Genomic DNA, 26,056 nt, shown 5'->3' on the forward strand with positions numbered 1-26,056 from the left:
CGCGCTGGCGGGGCCCACCGCGAAAACAGAGAGGCGGCTCCCGGAAGGCCTCGGGGGCCCCAGGGCGCCGGGAGTGCTGTTTTGCTTAAAATTCCTAAAGAAGCAAACCCCAGAGTACGCGAGTCGGTGGCACCGTTGGTCTAGGAAATGCAGGGAACCGACACGCTCTCACCTCGCCCTGGAGGCGGGACCCATGGGTGTCTCCCACTTCAAATTTGAAAATAACTGGAGCCGGTTGGAGCGCCGACTCCTCTTTGCTGCGCGACACGGGCGGGGGCACCGGCGAACACAGGCTTTTCGGCTTCAGCTCCCTTTGTGTCTGCGAGGACGCGGCCGCGGGTGGGCGCAGCGCCGGGGTGCCCAGGGCGGCAGCACCCCGCCCGGTGCAGGCAGAGGGAGGGCGACCGGGAGGCGAAGAGTCCGACATGCGGAGCTGCGGGCCGCCGGACCTCGCACTCCACTGCGTCACCCCACCCGGCAGCACGCTCGAGTTTTCGCAAAAGCAGGCAGAAAACGCCCCTCAAGGCTGCGTTTTCGTTGAAGAACAAAACTCTAGCAAACGCTCGGAAACATTTGCGTCATGAGCGTTGTTACTTTAAAACGTGTTGACCGAGGTTGGGTGAGTTGTTTTTTTTTTAATGGCACAAATTAAATTCAGCTGGATATTTTCCATTATTCGATACGCTTTCTGCGCTGGTTAAAAATAATCCTTTAGTAGCTCAAATGTTGACTTACTGAGCAATAAGTGGCAATTTACACCTGAAAGAAACGAGTGTAAATCACTCGCAGCTCTAATTGCTGCAAGTTTACCAAAGAGCTGCTGGCTCGGTCCAATCTGAAGCATTTTCATTCAAATTGTCATCGGAACAAGCACCAGGCTTCTTAAATCCCGCTGTAATTAGCCTTCAAGTGTCCTATTAAACCTCTTCACCTTTCGGGCTATCCAATTCAAAAAGCCCCCTTAAAAAAAAAAACAACATGTCTTGCTCTTTTAATTGAGGTTATTAAAGAAATCAAGTTTCTTCCCCCATCCCCTCCCCAATCCCCTTTTCTTCTCTCCCACCCTGCCTCTCCCCTCCGTGCACCCCATTTAGCCCGGGGAGCCCAGCCCCGCCGTGATTGACGTCTAGAGAGAACGTGCTTTGTGCGGGGATGATGATGATTAACTTGTTACCCCCGGCAGGGGGGCGGGGAGCCAGCGCGCCCCGGTGAGAGCTGGGGAGCCTGCGCCCCGAGAGCTCCGCCGCGCGCCCGGCGAGCCCTCGCCGCTCGGGTGGCCGCCTCGCCTCGCCTCGCCTCGCCACGCGCCGGGGCTGCGCCGCCGCCGTCCGCGGAGCCGGCCCGGGAGCCCTGACGGCTGCACGCACGGCCGGCGCGCGGGGCCTTCATTAGTCCGCCCCGCGCGCAAGGCAGCGGAGGCTCGGCGCCGGGCGTGCGGGCTCTGAACTTCTCCTCTGTTTCTCCCCACTCCCGCCCCGCAGCGCCGGGGGCTCATGTCGGAAGAGTGCGGGCGGACTGCAGCCCTGGCGGCCGGGAGGACTCGCAAAGGCGCCGGGGAAGAGGGCCTGGTGAGTGGGGAGGGAGGGGCGCAGGTGCTGGCAGACCTGGCCGAGGCGGGGAGGCGGCCGGGGGAGAAGGGCCGCTGTCCCGCGCTCCTGCCCGGGCCCCACTGGCCCGCGGGGAGCGGGTGGAGGGAGGGTCCGGGGCGGGGAGGAAAGCTGAGCCGGCGTGGCGAGCTGGGCAGGGTTGTGGGGCGCCCTGGGTCCTGGAGGTCAGGGGTCGCAGCCCCAGTGGGTGGTGGCTGGGGCTTGGACTCTGGACCGGGGGTGAGGGCAGAGAAGTGAGACCTCACGAACTGGGCAGAAAGTGGGGGTGGGGGTTGCTGGAGAAAGGGGGAGGCGGTGGGGGAGCCCCAGGGATCCGTGGGATAAGGAGAGGAGGAGGGGGAGGAGGGGTCTAGAACCGCCTGCGACCGCGCCTCGCGGCTTCCTGCAGGTGAGCCCCGAGGGAGCGGGGGACGAGGACTCGTGCTCCTCCTCGGCCCCGCTGTCCCCGTCGTCCTCGCCCCGGTCCATGGCCTCGGGCTCCGTCTGTCCCCCTGGCAAGTGTGTGTGCAACAGCTGCGGCCTGGAGATCGTGGACAAGTACCTTCTCAAGGTAGGGCGGAGCCGCCAGGCCCGGAGCGGGTACCCTGGTAACCCTGGGAAAAGGGAAACGTTTATTTGTTCCCTCTGTTCCATTCACATTCTCCCCTGAGGTTGTAGGCTTTCAAAGCAAAATAGACCAATCCAGGGCAACTCCCGCGGTGGGAAAGAGTTGGGGAAGAAGTCTTAGAATCTCCCAAGTTGTTGCAAATGAGCTCCCCTGTGACCGTCTGGGTCTAGAAGTGCAGACACCTCCATACCTCGGGTGTGTGTACCGGAGTCAGCCGCCAACCTGGTAGAGGAACAGAAATGGAGAAACCCTTCTACCCTTTCTGAAACGGGGTCTGCCGGACTGTGTATCATGAGCCCCGGGTTCCCTAGGTCCCTCGCCCGGGTAACATCCCCACACCGGCCTGCTTCTGAGAGTTCTAGGTCGGAACAAGTCGGCTGATTCCACTTTGCAGTGTCTACTTTGGTGAGAACCATTGTAAATTGCCCTAAAAGGCTCTTTTCTGGACAGATTTTTTTTTGTTTTTTAACATATAGTCTTCTGTTTGTTTACTGTTACCTGAAACCATTTCAGTACCTCAGTCCTGTCATTAAGATTTAATACTTAAAGGCCACCCAATGCTTTAAAAAAATGTTATCTCCAGTGTGTAGGGGAGGAAATGGAAATTGATGCCAAGTTAGGAAGAAAAAGAGAGAAGCCTGGGATGAAGTGCTTCAAACGGTTTGAGAGTAGACTGTCTGTCTTAATTTGTCTTACTTCTCTGAAAATACTGTGGGGGAGTTTTGGAGTATAAATTCTGGCAGGCACGGTTACTCATGTCATTGCCTGCAGGATCATGGTCCCACGTGTCTTAATCTTCATGCTGTGGGTTTTCAACTTCAATCGCTCTTTAAAACCACTGTTTAAACTAATGGTCTCTCCTACACTGAATTAGTAGCAAACCAGTTCACTTTCTATTCTGTCTCCACCAAACCCTCACCCCCAGCTTTTCAAAAAATAATATTAATTACGAAGAGTCTGAGTTCAAAAAGCAAGTTAGTGGGGTTCTTTAAATTTCTACCTCAATCAGAACTGCTTCATCTGTAAAGTGGAAATGATACCCTATAGATACAACCCGCATCAAGCACCAAAAGAAGTTTTGTGCTTCTTTGAAAAGTGACTTGAGTTTGTTTTTATCAGTGGTTAATTCTTAAAGCTGAAAAATTAACATGGCTTTCTCTTTAAATCTGTATTCTTAAGATCCCCCTTTCAATGTTTCTAGACATGGAGCCTTTTTGTATATTTAAAAAGCATCTTTTGGATCAAAAAGGAGCTTATTTTCAATGAGCCCTCTCAATAATTAGTATAATATTTAAGAATGTTTCTAAAGGGATCTATAAAGGCTTTAACACTTCATAGTAGAGAGGATCAAGAAAAACCTATTACAAAGTGACTCTTAACACACCCTCTGAAATAGTTTCTAGTGTTCATCTTATATACGTTAAAATATGTGTATATATTATTATATATTTGCATTACATGAAATATCTAAGTTACCTAAGCTTTCCTTTGTAATAGGACTGGAGTCCTCCCAATGAAGTCTTATATGTACAGTCTTATTCTACCTTCTTGTACATATTAGTATATTAGCTCTAACAAAAGTTTAATACTTTATGATTATATAAAAACCCTGAATTCTTTTTTCCCCCATTTTGAGTCCTTATCCAGACATATTTGAATTAAAATCACTGGTTAAAAAATAATTATTATTGGATGTAGTAGAGTATTTGAGGATGTAAATTGTTTAATATAGAAAAACACTATATCATGAGGCAAATAAAATGGAGTTAGCACAAAAAAGTACAAGAGGAAGTAGATGCTTCTATTGCCCCATCTCATACTTCAGTGCCCTGCTGTTTGGGTGGTTTTCTGGCTTGGTCTTACATTCATATACTAGTACATGTACAGATTGGATCAATACCAGCCTTCAGGGAAGGCTCTCTTCTTACTTTCCTCTGGAGGTGGGGAAAGGGAAGATGAAAGAGGTTGTTTTTGTTGTTGTTTTTTAAAGTAAACTTTGAGGAAAGTGGAAAATCAGGCACTGGGTCTAGCTTTAGGGAATTGGAGGGTTGTCATAACTCTGCCCTAAAGCCTGAATCTACCTTTGTTTTCTGTTTGTTTGTTTTTAAAGGTTGGATAAGATAAAAATGCAGAAGAAGGCCCTAAACAGTGGAATATGAAAGGAAGTCCATACTTCTAATCTTTAATTGGGCCCCTTTTAGGAAAATAATAGAATGGAAATATATATTTATTTCCAGGGCAGTACTCACCATTGTTAATATTTTTTATTGCTTCTTTGCTGTTTTCCAGTATAGTGACTATATACATCTTTTATAACAAAACTTAAGACTTTAAAAATTTTACCCAAATGATACTCTCACTAATGCTTTGGAAAGAGACGCATAACTAATTAAAAGCCAGTGAAACTTTTCTTTTTCAGCTTCAAAGTACCTTTTATATTTCATGAATAGTAGTGCTAATCTGATAGAATTTGGACAGATCATCTTTATTATGAAATAGTGTAGCAAAAGGTATATTTCATATTTTTCCAAATTACCTAATTCCTATTTTAAGCATTAGATCCATTTGTAGAGTGTAACTTTTGTTTTTGCATCACTGCTGTTCTTTTACATTAAACTTAATTAAGCATAAACCTAGTCATTGTGTCCATTTCACAAGAGCAAACTTTAGGAGACTGCATTAAGGCAAGTTCAATCCAATACTCATGTTTATTCTCCAAGGTTAAAGTTGTGCTTATAGAGTGATGGCAACAGTTTATGGTGAGGGGTAATTACGATTTGTTCCCTGAACTGGTAATATTTCACCTTCTTACTTAGAAAATATAAAGGGCTGTGATTTATTAAGTCACCATTTTATGCCTCATTTCTGGAAGTATAAATGGCAAACAATGCTTGGGTGCCTTTTTAAAACCACTTATAATTAGCTTTATTTTTTTCTCCAGTAGTCAAATCATTAAGTAGGGTTTGCAATACTTTACTCCTTGACTCTCTTATTTAATGTTAAACGGAGCCAGAGCTTCTGCCATATCAACATTTACATCTACCTTAGCATTTCTGTTTTGTAAGCAAAATGGATTCCCTGACTTCTTTTTAAGGGTAAGTATTTATCTTAAGAAAACTTCTTTATCACTGTCTTCCTCTCTCATTTTAACCAGTGCACACTGTATAATAATTTGGCCAAAAAAGTAGATTGAGAAGTTATGTGGTTTGGTTTCTTTGGCTAATAAGTTTCATGGTGGGAAGAATTTGGTAAAAGAAAAAATAAACCAGTATGTAGGACTTTAAAGTGTTCAGGAATTTTCCCTGTGTTCATAGAAGTTCCATTTAAAAAAAAAAACAAAAACAAAAACCAAAAAACACATGAAATCTTTAAAGGAATTTAAAAAAAGACACCTTTTTAACACAAGATGTAGAATATGTTATTGTGATTTTCTGGTTGGGTCTAGGAGATATATCTACACACATATTTGTGTAAATCACACCTTTTCAATGGAAACATTCAGAGTGTGCATTAAAACATGAAGGGGCCAGCTTTTTAAATTTTGCCTAATACACAAAACCAATGACTATCCTCTTAAATATTAGAATGAGTTCTCATCCTGCCCCTTTTTCCTTCACAGGTGAATGACTTGTGCTGGCATGTTCGGTGTCTCTCCTGCAGTGTCTGCAGAACCTCCTTAGGAAGGCATACCAGTTGTTATATTAAAGACAAGGACATTTTCTGCAAACTTGATTATTTCAGGTACACTGTGATTTTTTTTTTAGTAAGTAAATATTCTAAAAAATTCTTATGCAAAGAGAATTTTGTAAATAGACTTTCTTGTCCAGTGTTATTTATCGAAGCCCAGTTTTTCTTATGTAATATATTTCAAAATGAGAATGCTTTATATCTTTGAGGTATCATTTGTATTACAACAAATAAATAAGCATGTTTAGATGTTTTAGGACTTCAGTATACAAAAATGATTTTTAGATAATTATTCCCACTTTGGTAAATGAAATTTTTAGGTATTAAGAACTTCTTTGCTGTGCGTAGATACAAAATATGAAATATAAGATGACTTATAATGAGAAAGCCCCTGGTTTGGGAGAGTGGTAAGATGAAATAATTATGGGGGGCAAATCCAGGTTTTGTTTAAGCTTTTACCCGTTTACTGTAGGATGATCCCTCGTTATACACCTATAAAATGTCAGCAGTTTTGAGACTGTGATAAACCAAATTAATCAGAATTGACTGTTCCAGTATCAGAAATGTACCAAATCTAAATATTCCACTTAAAAATCCTGTTTCTTTTGTCTGTTCTTTGACCTTTATTTTGTGAGATTATATTTGCCTGAGTTATTAAATGTAACATTTTCTCTGTGTCATTTCTTTGTAATTATTTAAATAGACAGTTTCTTCCAGGATATAACTCAAGTCTTAACCCATTTTTAAAGCATGACTTTAAAAAATTACCATATTTTTAAATTTGCATTTCCAAATGAAGAAGAATGTTCATTGTGAAATTGGGAAGTTAATATTATATAATAAAGTTTGTAATACAAATTATGTTGTTTATTCCCAATTTCAAAACTGATTTCAGAGAGTTTAGTAATTGATTTGAATAAATTGGTAGGTAATTGAAAGCACTTCATAAAATCCAGAGTCCTTTATCTTATAAAGGCACAGAATTTTATAATTACCAAAAATTTTTATTTCTCATCAGGTATGCTTTCCATTTCCTCAAAAAAATAGTAGCAATTTGCCTGGTCTTTCATTTAGGATATGCTAATCTTAATGTTTTATGGTAATCTAAAGTCTTTTGAAAGATTTGGTTTCAGAGGCTTACTGAAGGTCTAGTTCCTTGGGATGTTTTTATGCTTCATATTTTATATTCTGAAATATGTTTTTAGGATTCAGTTTTTCAGGTTAATTTTTTAAAAATGGCAATACCTCTAAAGATATATTAATGACTAGACATCAGACATATATACTTATCTTGGACATGGATATGCCAAGCCATGACTACGATTGTGAAAGGAGATGTGGCAAAGAGTCACTTGGACTAAGAGAAAAAAGAAATATTTACATCTGGCATTTTGTTAAGATTAATCTGCATTTAATGTTCAGATGTGCCTCTGGAAGTTTTAGGTTATATTTCCCATCTTCCTGTGATTAGCAATGCAATAGTTTATTCACCAAAGGAAATATTTTCTGAGTTTTCCTTCCTTTCATTCTTTCCAGGGTGAACGATTTCTGTTTTCCTCATTCTTTTATAATATCAATTTCAAATATTACAATGTTTTAACTTAAAAATGGTATTTAAAGTATTTTCTAATGATCTCAACTTGGTTTTAAGAGATCAATATTTATATCTTCAGTGGTGTGCTTTTGTATTTTTCGGTTTCAATCTGGAGTGTGTGTGTGTGTGTGGTATCTTGGGTCTCTTAAAATGCACTGATATTTGTTACAAGAGAGATATTGAAACATATATTTCATTTATATTAAAAGAAAAAAATCCAATCTTCCTTTAAGGTAATAATGAGAAGTTTTTGTTTTACATATAGGTTTGAATTATGACCATATCGCATCCTGATTGCTTACCATACTGACTTAGAAAAATAATCGAGTCCTGTTTTATTTTGAAAAGATTTAAATACTTAGCTTAATCCAATGAGTAATGTAACACACTGGTTTAATCTCAAACTGATGAATATGTCACCGAGCATTAAATCTTCACCTCCCGCCCTTCTGTTTATGTAGAAGGTATGGAACTCGCTGCTCTCGCTGTGGGAGGCACATCCATTCTACTGACTGGGTCCGGAGGGCCAAGGGCAATGTCTATCACTTGGCGTGCTTTGCCTGCTTTTCTTGCAAAAGGCAACTTTCCACGGGAGAGGAGTTTGCTTTGGTGGAAGAGAAAGTCCTGTGCAGAGTGCATTATGACTGCATGCTGGATAATTTAAAAAGAGAAGTGGAAAATGGTAAATATATACTTAAAATACTTTTGAGTCTTTTGGAACAGTGAATACAGGAATAAAAACAGTTTTTCCTCCAGATCCCTTTAATGCATTATTTTGTGCAGTGTAATTGTGGTAAAACTCATTAAGCACTTTACTGTTCGTGGCAGTCTCCATCTGTTTATTTACCGGGAAAGCCATGCCATGTGTATTAGCATTGTGCAGTATTCTCAGTCTAAGGACTTGAGTTTAGATTCTGATTTGCTTTTTGTAACTAGTCATTTCCCTGTCTTTGCCTTCCTAAGGATGAGCTTTAGATGGGTACTTCTAACGTTTTGCCCTTGTGACTAAGTGCTCAAGCCTACATATGGATTACTGTTTTAACAGTCTATTTCTAGTGTGTTTAAAAACTTAAGGGGTTTGGCAATCTAGATGTTTAGTTTTACTCCAAGCCAGTAGACGTAAGAAACCTCTTATTGCATGACTGCTGAACCCACCTGAGTTACCAACATGTGCGGTCTGTTTTTTAAATGTAGGCAACGGGATTAGTGTGGAAGGTGCCCTCCTCACAGAGCAAGATGTTAATCATCCAAAACCAGCAAAAAGGGCTCGGACCAGCTTTACGGCAGATCAGCTCCAGGTAGACGTGACAATGAATTTATGATTTTTGAAGCCCCTCCCTACCCTCCAAAAAACAACTTTATGCTGTCTAAAATCATGTTTATGTTTTCAAAAAGGTTAGCTTATGCTTTGTGTGGGAAAAACTTGGTGAATGCATGAAATATACATTTGGCCCTAAAGTATTTATCAGTGTTCATTCAAGCTTTGTTTTTCTGGGATCTGTTGGCATTGACATCAAAGTGGAAGCAAAATGTTAGTCTGTCCTGACTTCCTGATAAAATCAGTCTAACCCAGGCATTTACATTACTACATATAATTGCAATAGCAAACAAAATATTTGGGGAATCAACAGAAAGAGTCATACAATATGTGTGTGAGTCTATGGGACACTGACGTGTTCATCTTTTTAACAAACCGCAATGAGTCTTTTAATGGACAAGATTATACATTTTCTGAGTAGGTTGATTATGTCCCCTGAAAAGGGAGGGATTATTTTCAGCTTAGTTGCCCTAAGTATAATTGTCATAGATTTTGGTTTATGAAAATTATCAAGAAAACTATTAAATAATTACTGCTTACTTTATATTTAAGTCTACACATATAATGACTCTTTCTGGCATTTTTTAAGATAAAAAATTATGTTTTCTAAAAGATTAATGTGGCTGAGGTATTTCATGTTAAAGTAAAGTAGCATTTATTGAGCACCTACTATGTATCGCTGGATGTTTTATACGTTGTATCCGTCTCAGCTCACACTTTAAAGGGTATTTATATAATGTTAACAAATAAGTGAAGGTAATTTTTGAAAAGTCACATATAATATTTTAAGACTTTCCAGTATTTAAGATGAATACAAGTGTTTCAAGAAGATAATTTTTATTTTGAGAATGATTAACAAAGAAGCCTTGCTGTGGCACAGATATTCCAAGGCAACTTAATGATATTGGAAAGCAATCTGGCATTAAAATCTAAAGCCATTCTGAAAAACTTTCAGATTGTTTTGGACTTCTTAACTTAGGCATAGAATACATGGCCAATAAGTAATACATGGAAGATAAAACAAATGAAAGATATATCTCTTGCTTGAACCTTGCTTTACTGGACACCTCATTGGATTGCAATGTAGATCACCAAAAGCCCTAACTTAGGAGACATGAGTGCCTGTGGGTGATATTTCCTGGCAGCAGAAGACCCAGTAGCTAAAAGGTGTGTGAGAAAATGGAATCTCTAGTAAAAATATATTCTGTTTTTAAAGTCAGCCATTCCCATAAGGGCTGGCTATCATTTTAATTATAAAACTGATAACTCTAATATCATATATAATTTATTATTAACATTACAATTGGGAAAATTTGAAACCACTTTAGGTAATCTCATATAGGAAGATAAATACTGATTAAATAAAAAGGGAATGATATTTGTGGAGAACTTTGTGCCCCCAGTCCTATGACAGGCATTTCTCTGCATTTTCTCCCTTAATTCTTTCAAGTCCTTGATGTAGGTAACCTCATCCAAGAGGTGCAGGAACTTTCCTCAGGGCAGATTGCCAAGGGAATGGCAGAGAAGAGATTTGGACCCTGCTCCCCAAACCTCTGGTCTTTTCATTTTGCTGGGCCTCGGAGGAGACTATGAATCTGTGCCCAACAACACTCAATTTAATGGCAGCCGCAGCTAGAACAGAAGAGTGCAGTCTTGTAGATGGCCTTATGGTTTTAATTGCAAATGTACACAAACTATTTAATCAAGCATTATTATATGAAAATGTGTGGTGGCCCTGGTTAGGTGGCTCGGCTGGTTGGAGCGGCATCCCGTACACCAAAAAGTTTACAGGTTCGATTCCCGGTCAGGGCACATCAAAAGACAAACAATCAATGTTTCTCTCTCACATCAATGTTTTTCTCTCTCTCCCCCCACCCTACCTCTCTCCATATAAAAATCCATAAACATGCTCAGGTGAAGATATTTTTAAAAATGTACTGTGAACCATGTTTTTAAAAATCTGTATCAGAATCATCAGTTTTGAAAAATGAAAGCAGAAATGATATGCTTTCAAAGCATGCTCTCATTTATTCAATCTCTACTAGTATTTACCTATTCCAGGAATGACTGAAAAAAATGAGGCTCCATCCTGTCCTCAAGTGGTTCTTTATAATTTAGGAATCTGGAATAGCTATAGATTTTTTAAAAAGACAAATTACTATATTTTGTCAGAACCTCTAATAAATCAGGTGATGTAACCTCATTATCAAATTGTCCTACCTTTCAGTAAAATAACAAAGCATGATAGGTAATCTGTAGGTCAAGATAATACATGAAGTAGTAGAGTTAAACAGAGGAGAATTAAAATGGGAGGAATAAACAAGAAAAATTTCCAAAATTCTTTAGAAACTTATGGGAAGAAAAAGTCATTTCACACTTACAAAATAAAATAAAAAATACTTCAAATATTGTTTTATTTGTAGGAATGATATTTAAGACGTTTCAGCCACTATTATGGTTTGCCTGTAGTAGTTAGGTGCACTTGCTCAATGATCATCAATGCTAAACGTGCCAAGGTTGGCACCTACTTTAATCTACTTTCAGATCCAGTTGGTCTGCTGCTACTTTGCAGAATCCTGACATTTCTGGTAGAATTTCTGGCCTTAAAATGATGAGTGTCTCTACAGGCTTATTCCTTGACCATGTTAAAAGTAGGATGGGTTTGGGCATCATTAGTGACGAGAATAATAAAACTAATTCAAATTCAAAGGGTTGTGTGTGTTTTTTTTCTGAGGCTAAACACTGATAAGTACATCTTACTTTTCCTTTAGCATAATCCAATCCTAAACCATCAGTGTTGATTTAAGTTTTGCTTTATTCCTTGATGAGAAATTGCTTTATTTAATGTAATTTGGTTCTATGATTAAACTTGTGAATTTGAAATGCATTTGTGAGATGCATGCTGTTTTTGTTCTATAAATTATCAATAGTGGCTTTGAAAGCAAATGCTTTTCTCCTTCAAAATTAAAAAAACAAAAAACACAAAGATAATTTGCTCATTCTTTTTTCTCTTTGAAATTTACACACTCAGCCTCCTATAAACACCACTGTATTTGCATATGAAATAACACATTTGAAGTAGAAAAGGAAGAATGAAGTGAACTGAGTGAAATTATGAACTTTTAGTCTGATTCCACCCATTTTTAAACCAAAAACATAGGTACTGTTTATAGTGAATATGTGGACAAAGTTGGACAGGAAGCCAGGAATATCTTTTTCTGGAAGAGTCACTAATCAGAGAGAAATTAACTGGGAAAAAAAATTATATAATTTGTAAACCTCTTAAGATTTCCGAGAACAACATTGGTGAACCACACTATCTTCAGATTTTCCTCCCACAATCAAGGTTCATTCTGTCACAAACACAAGCACAAACACTATTGACAGGAAGGGGAATTTGAATAATAAGACATTCCCTTTGCCCTCAGAAAACTCACTTTCAGCTAGGGAAAACTAAATTTGCCAATGACTTATTTAGCTATCCTTTGAGATGGGCACTGGCAAAAGATAGTAAATATTAAATGAGGGTCATAGTGGAGAATGTAATCCGTATGGCCTGCTGCAATGGTGTCCAGGCCAGCAGAGCTTAACGTCTTTAGTTAGGTTGGTCACCCACCCTCATCCCATGCCCATGGACATGCACAATCATGTTGCATGCCAGACTCCCTCTCTTCTTTCTAACATAACATCAATGTTGAGAGAGAATCAATGATTGGCTGCCCCCTGCACACTCCCTACTAGGGATCAAGCCCACCACCCAGGCATGCATCCTTACCAGGAATCCAACCGTGACCTCCTGATTCATAGGTTGACATTCAACCACTGAGCCACACCAGCTACTAAAGGCCTGGTGCATGAAATTCACGCACTCAGTGGGGGGTGAGGGGTGTCCCCTCAGCCCGGCCTGTGCCCTCTTGCAGTCCGGGAGTCCTCAGAAGATGTCCAACTGCTGCAGAGGTAGGAGAGGCTCCCACCACCACAGCTGTGCTCGCCAACCATGAACCAGGCTTCTGGCTGAGAGGCACTCCCCCTGTGGGAGTGCACTGACCACCAGGGGGCAGTTTCTGCCTTGAGCGACTGACCCCTGGTGGTCAGTGTGCATCATAGCAACTGGTCATTCTGCCGTTCGGTTGATTTGCATATAAGCCTTTTATTATATAGGATAATACTTCCCTGGATTGATTGACTTTTAACTAATAAAATAAAAATGTCCCATTTGATTCCCATGGTTAAACTTTTCTGAAAAAAAATCTGAAAGCTCTTAATTTATGCATTTATTCTGGTGCTTCCCCCCACCACAGCTCTCTCTCTCTCTCTCTCTTAGCTTTTTTTAAAAAAATATATTTTATTGATTTTTTTTTTTTACAGAGAGGAAGGGAGAGGGACAGAGAGTTAGAAACATTGATGAGAGAGAAACATCGATCAGCTGCCTCCTGCACACTCCCCACTGGGGATGTGGCCGCAAACAAGGTACATGCCCTTGATTGGAATCGAACCTTGGACCCTTGAGTCCACAGGCCAATGCTCTATCCACTGAGCCAAACTGGTTAGGGCTCTCTTAACTTTTATAAGATTTTATTTGAGTGAAACTGTGATAACATATGCCAGGAAGCAAGATTTCAAATGCTTTCCACACCTCTCTCAAACTTATGTTGTTGGTAGTTCTGGGCATGTCTGAATCTCTGCCCTGGAAAGTTGAGATCAGGAGCAGTTTTTTCATGTTCTGCTATCTCACAGCACTTAGCACAGTGGTTCCCAGCCAAAGATTTACATCAGAATCATCTGGGGACTTTTTCAATGTATAGATGTTTAGATCCTGAAGAATTCTTATTCAGTGCTGACGGGTGTCTCTTTTTAAGATTCCAGATATTTCTTTGCTTAGAGCAAGTGCTTAAAACAACGGTGAAATGGTTGCAATTAAGTGGAATACATTTGTTGTGCTGTGTACTATTTGCAGACTAATAAAAATGGTAGTAGGGGCCTTGAACCTATTTAGCTCAGTAGAGGTTAGAGATAATTGTATATGATTTTTGTATTTTTAAAAGTTTTATAATGCTAACACTTTTTTAAAATCCTCACCTGAGGATATGTTTATTGATTTTGAGAGAGAGAGAGAGAGAGAGAGAGAGAGAGAAAGAAAGAAAAAGAAAAAGAAAGAAACATCATTTGGTTGCCTCCTGTACACTCCCCAACTGGGGATTGAACCCACGACCCAGCCATGTGCCCTGACAAAGAACCGAACCCACAACCTTTTTGGTGTATGTGATGATGCTCCAACCAACTAAGCCATCTGGCCAGGGCTCTAGTGCTAACACTTTTTAACAGAACAGAAAAAAAAGTAAATAGACTTAACACTGCTTATGCTTGTGAGTTAAAGTATGGAAAGAAAGAAAAGGTGAGCTTATTTTTAAAGCATAGTTGAGAAACAAGTTTTCATGTTGAAATTGATTATTTTTTAAAGATCTTAACATAGCAACTTATGCGTAAATTTACAAAATGTGCACTCTTTTCATTTATACATACATCCCCATATTGACTTTCATGTAATAAAATATAAGTACCCCATTTTCTTGTGCATGTCTTCTCTCCTGTCATCAAAGTGCAGAAGATTGGTTCTTTTTAGCTACTTACGACTTATATATTTTTAGGTGATGCAGGCACAGTTTGCTCAGGACAACAACCCAGATGCCCAGACCCTCCAGAAACTGGCAGAAAGGACAGGCTTGAGCAGACGGGTGATACAGGTGATTGTTTTAAACATTAATCAAGAGATACTGAAATTTCTATTCTAGGTCTTTATGAGTGTGCATTGCTTTGTGAAGACTTGCCAAAGCATTAGTTTCTCATTTCAGGTCACTTCACACTCTAAATAATTTTTTTTTAACTTGATAATTAGCCTGCTTGGGCTGGGCTGTCATTTGTTAAGTGACTCCTTGTACAAGTTGCTTCATTCATTGCTCACAGCAACCCTATGGTCCTCAGGCTAAAAAAAACAACCGAGGTTCCAAGCTAGATCTGGTTCTAAGGTCAGTGTTTTTTCTACTTTTCTAAGACTGTGTATGTGAGTGAGTGCGCGTGTGTGTAGAGGGCGTTGATAGCCTCTGTTAAAGATCCAGGTAGAGGGAGTGATGTGAACAAAGTTAGGGAAGGATGAGCTAGACCAAATTTGTCAGAATGTAAGATTTACGTTTGCAAATTGTGGGAGAAGAAATTGGTGGAGCCGATCTTGGAGAGGTATGTAAATGCAGAGTTCTTTTCTTCTCAGGAGAAAGCCATGATACGTGATTTTAGGAAGAAAAGGTTGTTGACAGCACTTGGGATGAATTAGCGATGGGAGAGGCTAGATAGAAATAAGCATATTAATTGGGATGTCCAGGAAAGGAGTAATTTTTTTAAAAAGAAGGTTAATGGGTGAGGTGGCCTAGAATTCATCAAGAAACGTTTTATTGACTGTCCACTGATGGCAAGTGCTGGATGCTGCAGACACAAGAAAAGGACCAGACACTGTAATGGGGAAGCAGAAGTCAAAGGTGACTCTTAGATTTGAAGTCAAGATATTCATGGGAATGGAGCGATTAACAGGAATATTCAGGTTAAAAGAAAGCTAGTTTGGTAATATGGAGGGAGATGAATTCCCTCTTCCCTCTGCTAATTCTGCAATGATGGTGCCATTGGGCATGTAAACAGGTATTTTTTGAGGATGAACAGAACTCAAGCAAAAAGATCTAATGCTCTGAGATTGGGTGAAGACCTTTTAGAAAGAATTATAGCCAGTAAAAAGTGAAGAATGGATTTTAGGGAGAGAGCAAGGCAAGAGGTGCTGTTTGAGTGGAACATCGTAACAGCCAGAATAAATGAGTAGAAACATTATGGAGGCCAAAGGAGTGAGGTGGGTTCAAGATGGAGGTGGTCAACCTTGCCAAGTTCTTAAAGAGAGATCAGGGAAGTGGAAAATAATTTTAAATAACATTCAAAGTTCAAAGTGTTGAGAAATTAATGCAAGCAGAAGCAGGTCTCTGCAAGAGAATGAAGGAAAAGATAGATTTCACTCATGATGTAGAGCTTTCTCAGTAGGAGAGTCTATCCAGATGGCATGGACTACCATTGGAGGAAGTGATTTCCTGTGGCTGGAAGGGAAGCTTCCTTCATCGAGGTCCTTCAGGCATAATTGGCTGGGGCTTCTGTCTATTACAAGGCTATATATTCTGCAGCAGCTGCCAGATTCATGACTACTATGTATTTTATTATTTTGAAGTTGAAAGCAAAGTAAAATGGAGGGTTTTATGAGTCCTTTTTCTAATTATTTGAAGAAGTAAAGACCTCAGACAGATATCTCTCATATAATTTTTAGGTATTTCAGTCACTGGTAGTATGAGCAAGTATATATTGTTGGATAGTGGCGTTTAATATGTGAGGATTAGGATGAGAGTGGGGTGTAGGAAGGGTATGAGGGGGAAAATGGTGATGGAACCATTTTTGACAGGGTGGTGAACACACAATACAGTGTATAGATGATATGTTGGAGAACTAGTGTCATCCAATAAATTCAATAAAAAGGAAAAAGATATGTGAGGATTGAATTTAAATATTTTTGACAAGATAGCAAAGGAAGGTGTACTAGCATACAAATATATGCATATGGAGTCTACAAAAGTAAGTTAACAATTGTTCTTATGGAAATAATACAATAATGAATAAGTAATAATACAAGAATAAACTGTTTACTATATTCGCAACTGTAAACCTACTTTTGCCCCACACTATAATATTTGTACACTTGAGGCCCAGTGCACGAAATTTGTGCACTGGTAGGGTCCCTAGCAGCTGGCGGTGGCTGGCTGGGTACTCCCTCCCTTCCCCTTGCCAGCCCCACCCCCTAGTTGAACTCCCAGTTGAGGGGACAATTTGCATACTACACTTTTATTATATAGGATATACCTGTGTGTGTATAATTTAAATATATAGTCCTTCACAGTATTTTTGAAAAGTTAATTACTGTGATCTTGAGAAGTAATCATGATCTGTTTGCCCAGCCTACTTCCTAGCACTGGACACACTTTAGAAAAGTTAACGAAAAGAGTTTTAATGACTAGGCCTTGATTCTAATATGCAAATAAGATTGTATGCAAAGATTAGATAGAAACAGTGGTCTGATACATAGAGACAGTCTCACCTTCACTAGCTAAAGTCTACTTAGAGGGAAATTAGTAGCAGACCAGACTGTCATTGTACTAAGATCATAGAATAAAGATGGATAATTTTATTTTGAACTCTGTATCTAACTATAATCACTGTTGACATACCCTTTCAGATAGGTGAATTATGAATTGTGTACCTTTAGAAAAATAATAAAACTGTTCTATTTCTTTCAGTATGTTTACTGGGAATATCTTTTCATACTAAGAACTACATCAATTTTATTGCTGCACATATTGAGCATAGAATAATTTAGTTTACTTCCAATTTTTTATTATCATTTGAATGCTTCAATGAACAATATTGTATACATACTTTGCACACTTGTTCAATAGTTTTGATAGGATACATTTATAGAAGTGGAATTATTGAGTCAAAAGATAAAACATTTTTAGGGCCCTTAACTGATAGCACAAAAATCAATTCCACAAAATCCATACCAATTTATTCTGTCAGTAGTTACTTATGAAAGTTGCTCTTCCCCAACTATTTGAATCCTTATTGCTATCCTTCTTTAATGTCCTTTCCAATTTGATAGTCAGAAAATCTCATTGTCTTTATTTGAGTTTTTCCATTATCAATGAACTTTAACATAATGTTGTTATTTTAGCCAACTTTTCTACTGGATTGTTTCCTTTCTCCCCATCTTATTTTTATTGATTTCTATTTATCATGTTAAACTTTCATAGTTCAATTTTCCTTATTTATTGGGGTGAAATTGGTTAATAAAATTATGTAGATTTCAGGTATACAATTCTACACTATATCATCTATGTATTGTATTATGTGCTTACCACCTAATCATCAATTTTCTTTTCATTTTTCCACCACATAGAATTTTTTATATTTTTATGTATTCAAACCTCTCAATATTTATTTTCTTATAGCTTTGTCCATTTTTATGTTTCTCTACTGAGAGAGATATCAATATTGGCTTTTTGTTTCCTTAAGCATTATGGTTTCAGTTATTCACACCTATACTTTAATTTATCTGGAATTGATTTGGTTACATGTGAGGAAGGGCTTTTTCTATTTTTTTCTCCTAAATGATTACTCAGCTTTCTTAAATCAGTATCATGCCATGCTTTCAAATAATTTAAAATCCATGTTTTTCATACATTATTTTTATATTTGACTCTTTGAGCTTCCAAAGAGATTAATTTTATGCTGTCTTCTGGGTGCATGTCTTTTCTTTTGCAGAGTGTCTACATGACCTACTTCTAGATTATGTGGTTTACAATGTAGAATTCAAAAACTATTGAAGCAATAGCTCAGAAGAAAATGTAACTCTTGTTAGAGGTTTGAAAAGCAGAAGGAATAACTTTTAAGTCAGTGAGGAGTGTCAGAAGGACTTGTATTTGAATTCCGAAGCTGGTAGCCCTCACATCAGAAGTTATTTTCTGAAGTCTGGTATCATCAGCTATATTTTGCTGTGCAAATTACATGACACTTCGTTTTTAAAAATCTCTCTCTGCTGACTACCTGTTGATGATCTTTCTAAGGAGCTATTTGATTCAGCATTAAGGTAGCTATTTTGTTCTTTATGTCATGCCTTCTTCGTATCTATTTCCAAAGTCTTGTATTTTTTTTTAAACAGTTGAGTAGGTTCCATCCAATATTTAATCTTTTGGAGATATAAGATACTCTGAAGATACTCAGGGAACCACAGTGCCATGTATATTAGGTTAGATGTGCCCTCTGGGTGCATGTCTTCTGGGTGCTGTCCTGGAAAAGGCAGGTGGCAGCAGTTCCCGTTTACACATTGGAGAATGTGTGAGTGTATCTTCATGGCTGGGTGATGACAGCAGTGGCACCCATTGTTCCGGAGCCTGTGGAGAGAACTGTGAGTGGAGACTTTGGATGTGGTTTCTGCATAGGTACCTAAGGGTCTAACACTCCAGAGGATGGGGGAGAAGGCTGTGACTTCCCACTCCTTTTCTTCAACACATGTCTAAGTCTAGTTCCTGAAACATTCCTCGGGCACTTCTTTCAGCCACCTGCTCAGGGCTGCACAACCCATTATGTCATTCATTTTTATTTCTTTAGCATTAAACCTTTGAGTTTATACTTTACCAGCCCTCTATTTTTGAGTCCCAAGGGCAGGGTGTGACTTAGAAATAGCCAACTTCTTTTTTTTTATAGACACTATTCTTTTTTAAAAAAATATTTTTATTTCAGAGAGGAAGGAACAGGGAGAGAGAGATAGAAACATCAGTGATGAGAAAGAATCATTGATCAGCTGCCTCCTGCATGTCCCCCATTGGGGATTGAGCCCACAACCTGGGCATATGCCCTGACCGGGAATCAAACCATGACCTCCTGGTTCATAGGTCAATGCTTAACCACTGAGCCACAGCAGCTGGGCAAGCCAACTTTTTCAGATAAATCTTTTCCCAGCTTCCTTCTTTTCCATGTTATTTAGCTCCGATTCCCTTTTGCCAGCCCTGGGCAGAGATGTATGTCCCTGACCTTTCCCCAGCCTTTGTCCCAAACCCTAAATTTTTTTTCTTAGTTTCCTTAATTTTTTTCCCCTTACACTTTCTTTCTCCTCATTACAGAATCTTTGGCGTGATGGCACATAAATGCTATGATATTTTAATAAAGTAACACTCTATAGTCCAAGTTTTATCTAATGGCAGGGAGTTCAGTCATAGGCAGTTTATTGCTGGAAGCATTCGGGGCAATCTAATCTTACTTACCTGACCTGCTTGCCCTGAATTTGCTTTCTTTATTTCTGGGAAAGAATGACAAAAAGATGGTTAGCTCTTTACATTTTGTGAACTGTTTCTCCAGTGGGTTTGTTTGTATTTTATTCTACTTAAGTATTACTAGTTTTTTTCTTATTGTAAGCCTGACCTTAACATGCTTCTTAGGGGATAGCCTATGTATTCAGTAGGAGAAATTGAAGCCAGCAGGTTAAAATGTGCCTGGAATCACTGAATCAAGGGGTTTGTAGAAAGCTTTAAGTTCTCAGTAGGGATTTTAGGCATTTGAAAAAAGATTTGAAATAAGTCCAGCAGGTGCCTAAGAATACATTTAGTAGTGTTGTTGTTGGATTTTGTGTGGTGGGTTTTTTGTTTTGTTTTGTTTTTGTTTTGAAGTTCTATTTGAAAGGCTTTTTCTGTTTTTCTTTTTGTCCCAAATGCCAGGAGTAAAACCCAGGAAACTTTGTCTGGAATTCTTTGAGTCCCATGCCTCTTTTTATTTTGGAAAGCACCTAGTTTAGTATAGAATTGGCTTTTAAGTACATCTTCAAATAGTTATTGAGTAAAGAAAATGACCATTGATATTTGCACAAAGGTGTTTCTCTTCTGTCTACAGAACTTTCTAAAACTTATTGAGATTTATGCTGTGCTTGTATGGGAGAGCCACTGAGATGGCATCCCTTTCTAAACGGAGTTGTGATGTTCTCAGAAGCTGATGTGACAGAGCTACATTGCTTTTCTCCCTCAGGTGTGGTTTCAGAATTGTAGAGCACGCCACAAGAAACATGTCAGTCCCAACCACTCCTCCTCTGCCCCAGTCACATCTGTCCCACCCTCCAGGCTGTCTCCGCCCATGTTAGAAGAAATGGCGTATTCTGCCTACGTGCCCCAAGATGGGACGATGCTAACTGCGCTGCATAGTTATATGGATGGTAGGTATCCAAACATTTAACAGCTGTCTCCCAAGGAGTCGATATCTGACAACTTCAAATATTAGATTATTGATGAGATTCACAGTTTGAAATATTACCTCAATAATAGCTAAAAAAATATTGTGTGTGTGTTGGTGGGGGGAGGGGCGTGTAGTAGAGAGCAAAACTACCCAAACGTTCTTATTTCTGTGACTATATTTTAAGGGACAAATTTAACACTCACTTTTCAGCTAAAATACAAATATTGATAATGACTCTTAGTGCTTGATTTCTATTTAGGAAACATTTTTGTTTGGTTTTTCACCTGACAAGTATTTAAATAATTTATTCTCATGTGGTCAGAGAAAGTATTCACAGTCAGATTTTTAGATTGGAGTTTACTTAGTTCATTAAAGAAACTTTTTTATTGTAATAAAACATACATAAGAAAAGTGCACGCACAGTAAGTATAAAACTTGATAAATTAGTAAAATGAGCATATCCGTGTAAATACTACCCAGATGCAGTAGTGCACGATTAACACCCCGAAAGCCTCTCTTATGTGCCCTCCTAAAGTAACATTACCTTGACTTCTAAACTCATGTTTTAGTTGTGCCTCTTTGTGAGCTTTATATAATTTGGACCGTGCGGAGTGTATTCTTGTGTGTCGTCCTTCTTTCAATTGCATTGGTTATGAGTCTCATCTGTATTGTTGCCAGAACCAGTGATTTGTTTGTTTTCATTGTTATATAGAATTCTACTGTAGGACTATATGACAGTTTATCCACTCTATGGCTGATAGACATTTGTGCTGTTTCCAATTTGGGCTTTTATAAATACGCTGCTATGGACTTTATTATACATACCTTTTGGTACATGTTAATTCACACTTCTATTTGGATGTACCTGGGAATGGAACATAGGGTCATAAGCTATACATATATTCAAATTTAGTTAATTCTGCCTAACAGTTCCCCTAGTGGTTGGAGCAGTTTACACTTGGGCCAGCAGCATATGAGAGTTCAAGGTACTCCATATCCTCACTAACACTTCATATGGTGTGACTTCTTAATCTTAGTCTATTTGGTGGTTGTGTAGTGCTATCTCATTATTTTAATTTGCTTTTCCTCAGTGACTGGTGAGATTGAACATTTTTTTCCATTGAGCAGCTATATATATTTTCCTGTGAAGAACCTATTTATATCATTTGCCTATTGGTCTATTAGCTTGTCTTTTTACCTTGATTTGTTTTTACTCTTGCTATATTCTGCATACAAAGTTTGTTTTTAATGATTATATGTGTTGCAAATACCTCCTCCTGTTCAGTGGCTTGCCTTTTTCTATTCTATTGAGGTATGTTCGGTTCAGCACAGTTCCTAATATTAATGTAGTTCATTTCATCAGTTTTTTCCTCCATGGGCCGTGCTTTTTTGGTGACTTATTCAAGAACTTGTGCTTACTCAAAGATAATGATGATATTCCACCAGCATTGTCTTCTAGAAACTTTATTTTATTTTGACATTTAGATTCTCAGTCCATCTGGAATTGAATTTTGTATGTGGTGTGAGATTGGGAGCAAAGCTTATTGTTATATTGATGAAAAATACTAATTTCCCAGCTGCTTTGTAGCAGCACATTTGATATAAATTAAGTATCCATATAATGTGTCAGTTTTATTGGTGTACTTATTTTTATATTAGTACCTAATTGTTTCACTTATGCTAGGCTTATCATTCATGATATGCAATTGAACAAGTCTTCCTATTTCATTGTTATTCAAGTTTGTGTTGCATATTCTTGACCCTTTGCATTTCCATAACTTTTTCCAGCTTATCAATTTCTACCTGCCTCCCCTCTCCCCCGCAAAAAAAGGGGAAAGAAGTTCATATTTTGAAACAATCCATCATAGGAAACTACTACCTTGGTAATATTGTCTTTCATATCATGAACTTAGTTTGTCAATTTATTTAGGTCATCTTCAAATGCTCTCTTATATTCTAGACTTTACTGTTTAGTAATCTTATACATCTTTTGTTAGGTTTATTCCTAAGTATTTGTTTTGATGCAGTTATAACGGGTATTTCCTCTATATGTAGAAATCTAGGTTGGCAGATATCTTTTTTCAGCACGATGATGATATGATAACATTGTTTTCTGGCTTCCATTGTCTCTCTTGTGTAGAATATGGATGGTTAATTAACTTGATACTTACTGGTGAAGTCAACTGTTCGTCTTATTAATGTTCCTTTGAAAGTAAATGTCTTTTTTCTCAGCATTTTTCTCTCTGGTTTTCAGTTTTATTAATATGCGCCAGATGTGCTATTTGAATATGTCATTCAAGTATTTCATTATGAAAAAGTCTCAGCTTTTGTCTCTTCAAATATTGTTTCAGCCCTTATGAAAAAATTTTATATTTTCCAGCCTTTTGATCTTCCATGCTTCAATCTGGTTATTTCCTTCTATTTTCCAGTTCACTAATTCACACTCTATCTAATATATAAAACTCATCCATTGAGTTCTTAATTTTAGTTATTGTAACTTCAGTTTTAGAATTTCCGTTTCATTGTTTTATACAGTTCCAACTTCTATGCTGAAATAATCTATTTTGTCATTTTGTTCCATAATAAACTTATTGTTATACTAACTTTAGTTATATTAACGTCCATGTCTGATAACTCCAATATCAGGATTTTTGTGGGTCTGGTCTATTATTGTTTTTTCCTCTTTGTTTTCAACCAAGCCATGTCTTCTTTTTTTTTTTTTTTGTAAGCCAAAGTCATGTCCTCTTATTTGTCTTGTTATTTTATTTTATTGCACTTCAGATGTTGGGTATGAAAAACTAGAAATAATTTGAGGCTCTGGGTAATATCTTCCACCAGAGAGTATTTAGTTTCGCCTTTGGCAGGGAGGTAGGCTAGGGGAAGAGCAACTTAATCCAATCAGGCATCAGTCCTCAGAAGGGATGGTGTGTTTCTGGGTTGCTACAAGTTGGATTTAGCTTGTTTTGTTTTATTTTGTTTCTGCTGTTTTTAACTAGGGCTTCTCTTCAGTGGACCCTGATCTTTCATATTTGTTTTCCACTATCCAGCTTGTCTAACTCCTGAATACTCTGCTAAACTTCTCAGACACGTATTTTCAAATTGTCACTAACTTGGGGGAAAATAGTCTCATTTTATTTCTCTCCTCCTCTGGGAGTTGACTGCCTTGGTCTCTTTAATATGCCTTAAGACACATTTTAAAGAATGTTGTCTAGCTTCCTAGCTGCTCTCAGAGGGAGGTTGTGTTTGAAGCAATGCAGCCGTTGCTGAGAGTGGAATCTTCATTTTAAGTTTCAGTTAAATAAAAAATAAGAGCCTATATCATTGTAATCATTTACTTACACTAGCATTAAAATTGGGTGTGTTGACTTGTGTTGACTGAGTCAAATGTAGTTTGATGTATGTTTAGGGAAGAGGCAGTTAGACATTCATAAATGAGAATTTGGTTGGGGGGGGGGGACTCATCCTATAAACACACTTTCAATATGAAATCTGACAACATCTCTGCCAACAAAGCTCATGAGTCTTTCTAGCTGAAGGGTAAAGTGCAGTGAATGGGGTATGGATGGAGGACAGTAAAGTGGCAAAATCTTGTTGCCCAAAATAAAGATTTGGGGGTAAACCCATCCTAGATTCTCATTTAATAATATACTCATGATGCTGAATAAGGTACTGCTTCTGCTGAGGTCAGTGGAATGAGTGTAGGTTGGTGCCCTCAGCTATAATGAGTAATGAAAGCACATTGCCTTGGCTTGTTTTTGTTTGTTTTAAATCAGTTTTATTCACCCTACAAAACTGATCCACAAATTTCTTTCTATTTTGTAGCTCATTCACCAACAACTCTTGGACTCCAGCCCTTGTTACCCCATTCAATGACACAACTGCCAATAAGTCATACCTAATTTCTTTTTCAGGGATAGAAATGATTAAGGATATAAACTTGTCATTTATTATGTATAAAATACCATTGAAAAGATTAGTGTTAATTTTTATTTAACACCTAAAGCATTTCCAACATCACTTTGCTACCCAGGTATGTATCTACAGTTGGCCTGCAAGACACTTTTATTGATTTTTTTCTTTTTCTTTTTCTTTTTTTTTTTTTTTTTTTTTTTTGTAAAACTTATGTTTACAAGAAGAAAACAAGTCAAAACTTTTTTTGTATTGTCTGGAAATAGTTCACTCTAGTGTGTATCTGTTAATTTATTTGTCATCAAAAGAGCACTTTGCCTAAAAGAAAGGACTGACAAGTGTGCAAAATGTTTACAATCTTTTGTGAAATTGTAGTTTATCATTAGTTTGTATCTGTAAGTTATTGTTATAAATATTACCTGTATTTTTTTTTGGTACATACAACTTTATACTTTGAGTCTTGTATCTGTGAATTTGCAACTGAAATTTACTTTGCCACCATTTTCAGAATGAACTGAATAAAGCTTCTGTTGTAGCATGCCACGCAGACACGTTCTTGTGTTTGTGGTTGATGTATTACGGCTGTAAATAACACTATGGTTTAATAAGCCCACCATTCTAAGTTTATTAAACATTTTCCATTATTGTGAAAGTTCCAACCAATTTGTCCTTTTTTGTGTGTGTTTTCCACAGTAAGTTGACCCTCATGTCTTTCAGATATAACAACTTTTATTTTAACAGTTCGTTTTGTTTTGAGCTGCGTTGTGAGTACATTTTAATAGGCAGCTTATTTGTTGATGATTACACTTACTCAACAAAAGGACACATGAAAACATCTAATTTGGCAGATGGTCTCTTTTGGACTCGCTAGTAAAATTAACGTGGAAGAAAAGGCAGGGCGCTTTTCAAAACGGTCTTCTGGGGTGTCCCCGTCAGAAATGAGAAATGCGCCATAAGAATGTATGTCTTCGGGGCTGATAAAGGAGGCCTAGAAGGCTTTGGAGTTTCTGAGCAACGTTTCTTGGGCAGAAACTCCTTTTTCTTCCTGTGAACACTCTAGGGGTTATGTTTCTGAGCTGAAACCTGAACCTCAGGACTTTATCCTAGGTAGCAGTGGACGCTTGTCTTGCAATTACAAAAGTAAGTAGTGCCGCTCTCACTCATTTTTGGATTTAAAGAGCTTAATCAGTACCCACTTCTTCTCTTTCATATACCAGTCAGGACAAATAAAAAGGTAACGAGAAAAAAATCTTAAGTATCATAAGTTTTTAAGTCTTTATTTAACTTAGCAGATTTACATCTGGTTGAGGACTGGAAGTAATAATGGAGTATTTGTAATTCTATTCTGGTAATCATAAATGCAACCAGAATGCGATCCTGTGGAGGTAACTTACTATCTGCCTCAACCCGGAAGCAACAAACCTACACTTCACTAAGGGAGAAAGCAGGAAAAGAAGTGTTTTGTTTTGTTTTGTTTTAAA

At 38.3% G+C, this 26,056-nt stretch overlaps 1 protein-coding gene across 1 annotated transcript; it reads left to right on the forward strand.

Moving 5' to 3' along the window:
- Positions 1-1,379: 1,379 nt before the first annotated feature.
- On the forward strand, positions 1,380-24,720 carry LHX8 (LIM homeobox 8). Its single transcript, XM_036347137.1, has 8 exons — positions 1,380-1,568; positions 1,996-2,157; positions 5,834-5,955; positions 7,957-8,177; positions 8,690-8,793; positions 14,462-14,557; positions 20,463-20,646; positions 24,489-24,720. The coding sequence occupies exons 1-8, from the start codon at positions 1,494-1,496 to the stop codon at positions 24,563-24,565; spliced, it is 1,041 nt and encodes a 346-aa protein (XP_036203030.1). The 5' UTR covers positions 1,380-1,493; the 3' UTR covers positions 24,566-24,720.
- The last annotated feature ends 1,336 nt before the right edge of the window (positions 24,721-26,056 follow it).

This window comes from Myotis myotis, unplaced genomic scaffold (genome assembly GCF_014108235.1).
Source record: "Myotis myotis isolate mMyoMyo1 unplaced genomic scaffold, mMyoMyo1.p scaffold_m19_p_2, whole genome shotgun sequence".
Classification (NCBI taxonomy): Eukaryota; Metazoa; Chordata; class Mammalia; order Chiroptera; family Vespertilionidae; genus Myotis; species Myotis myotis.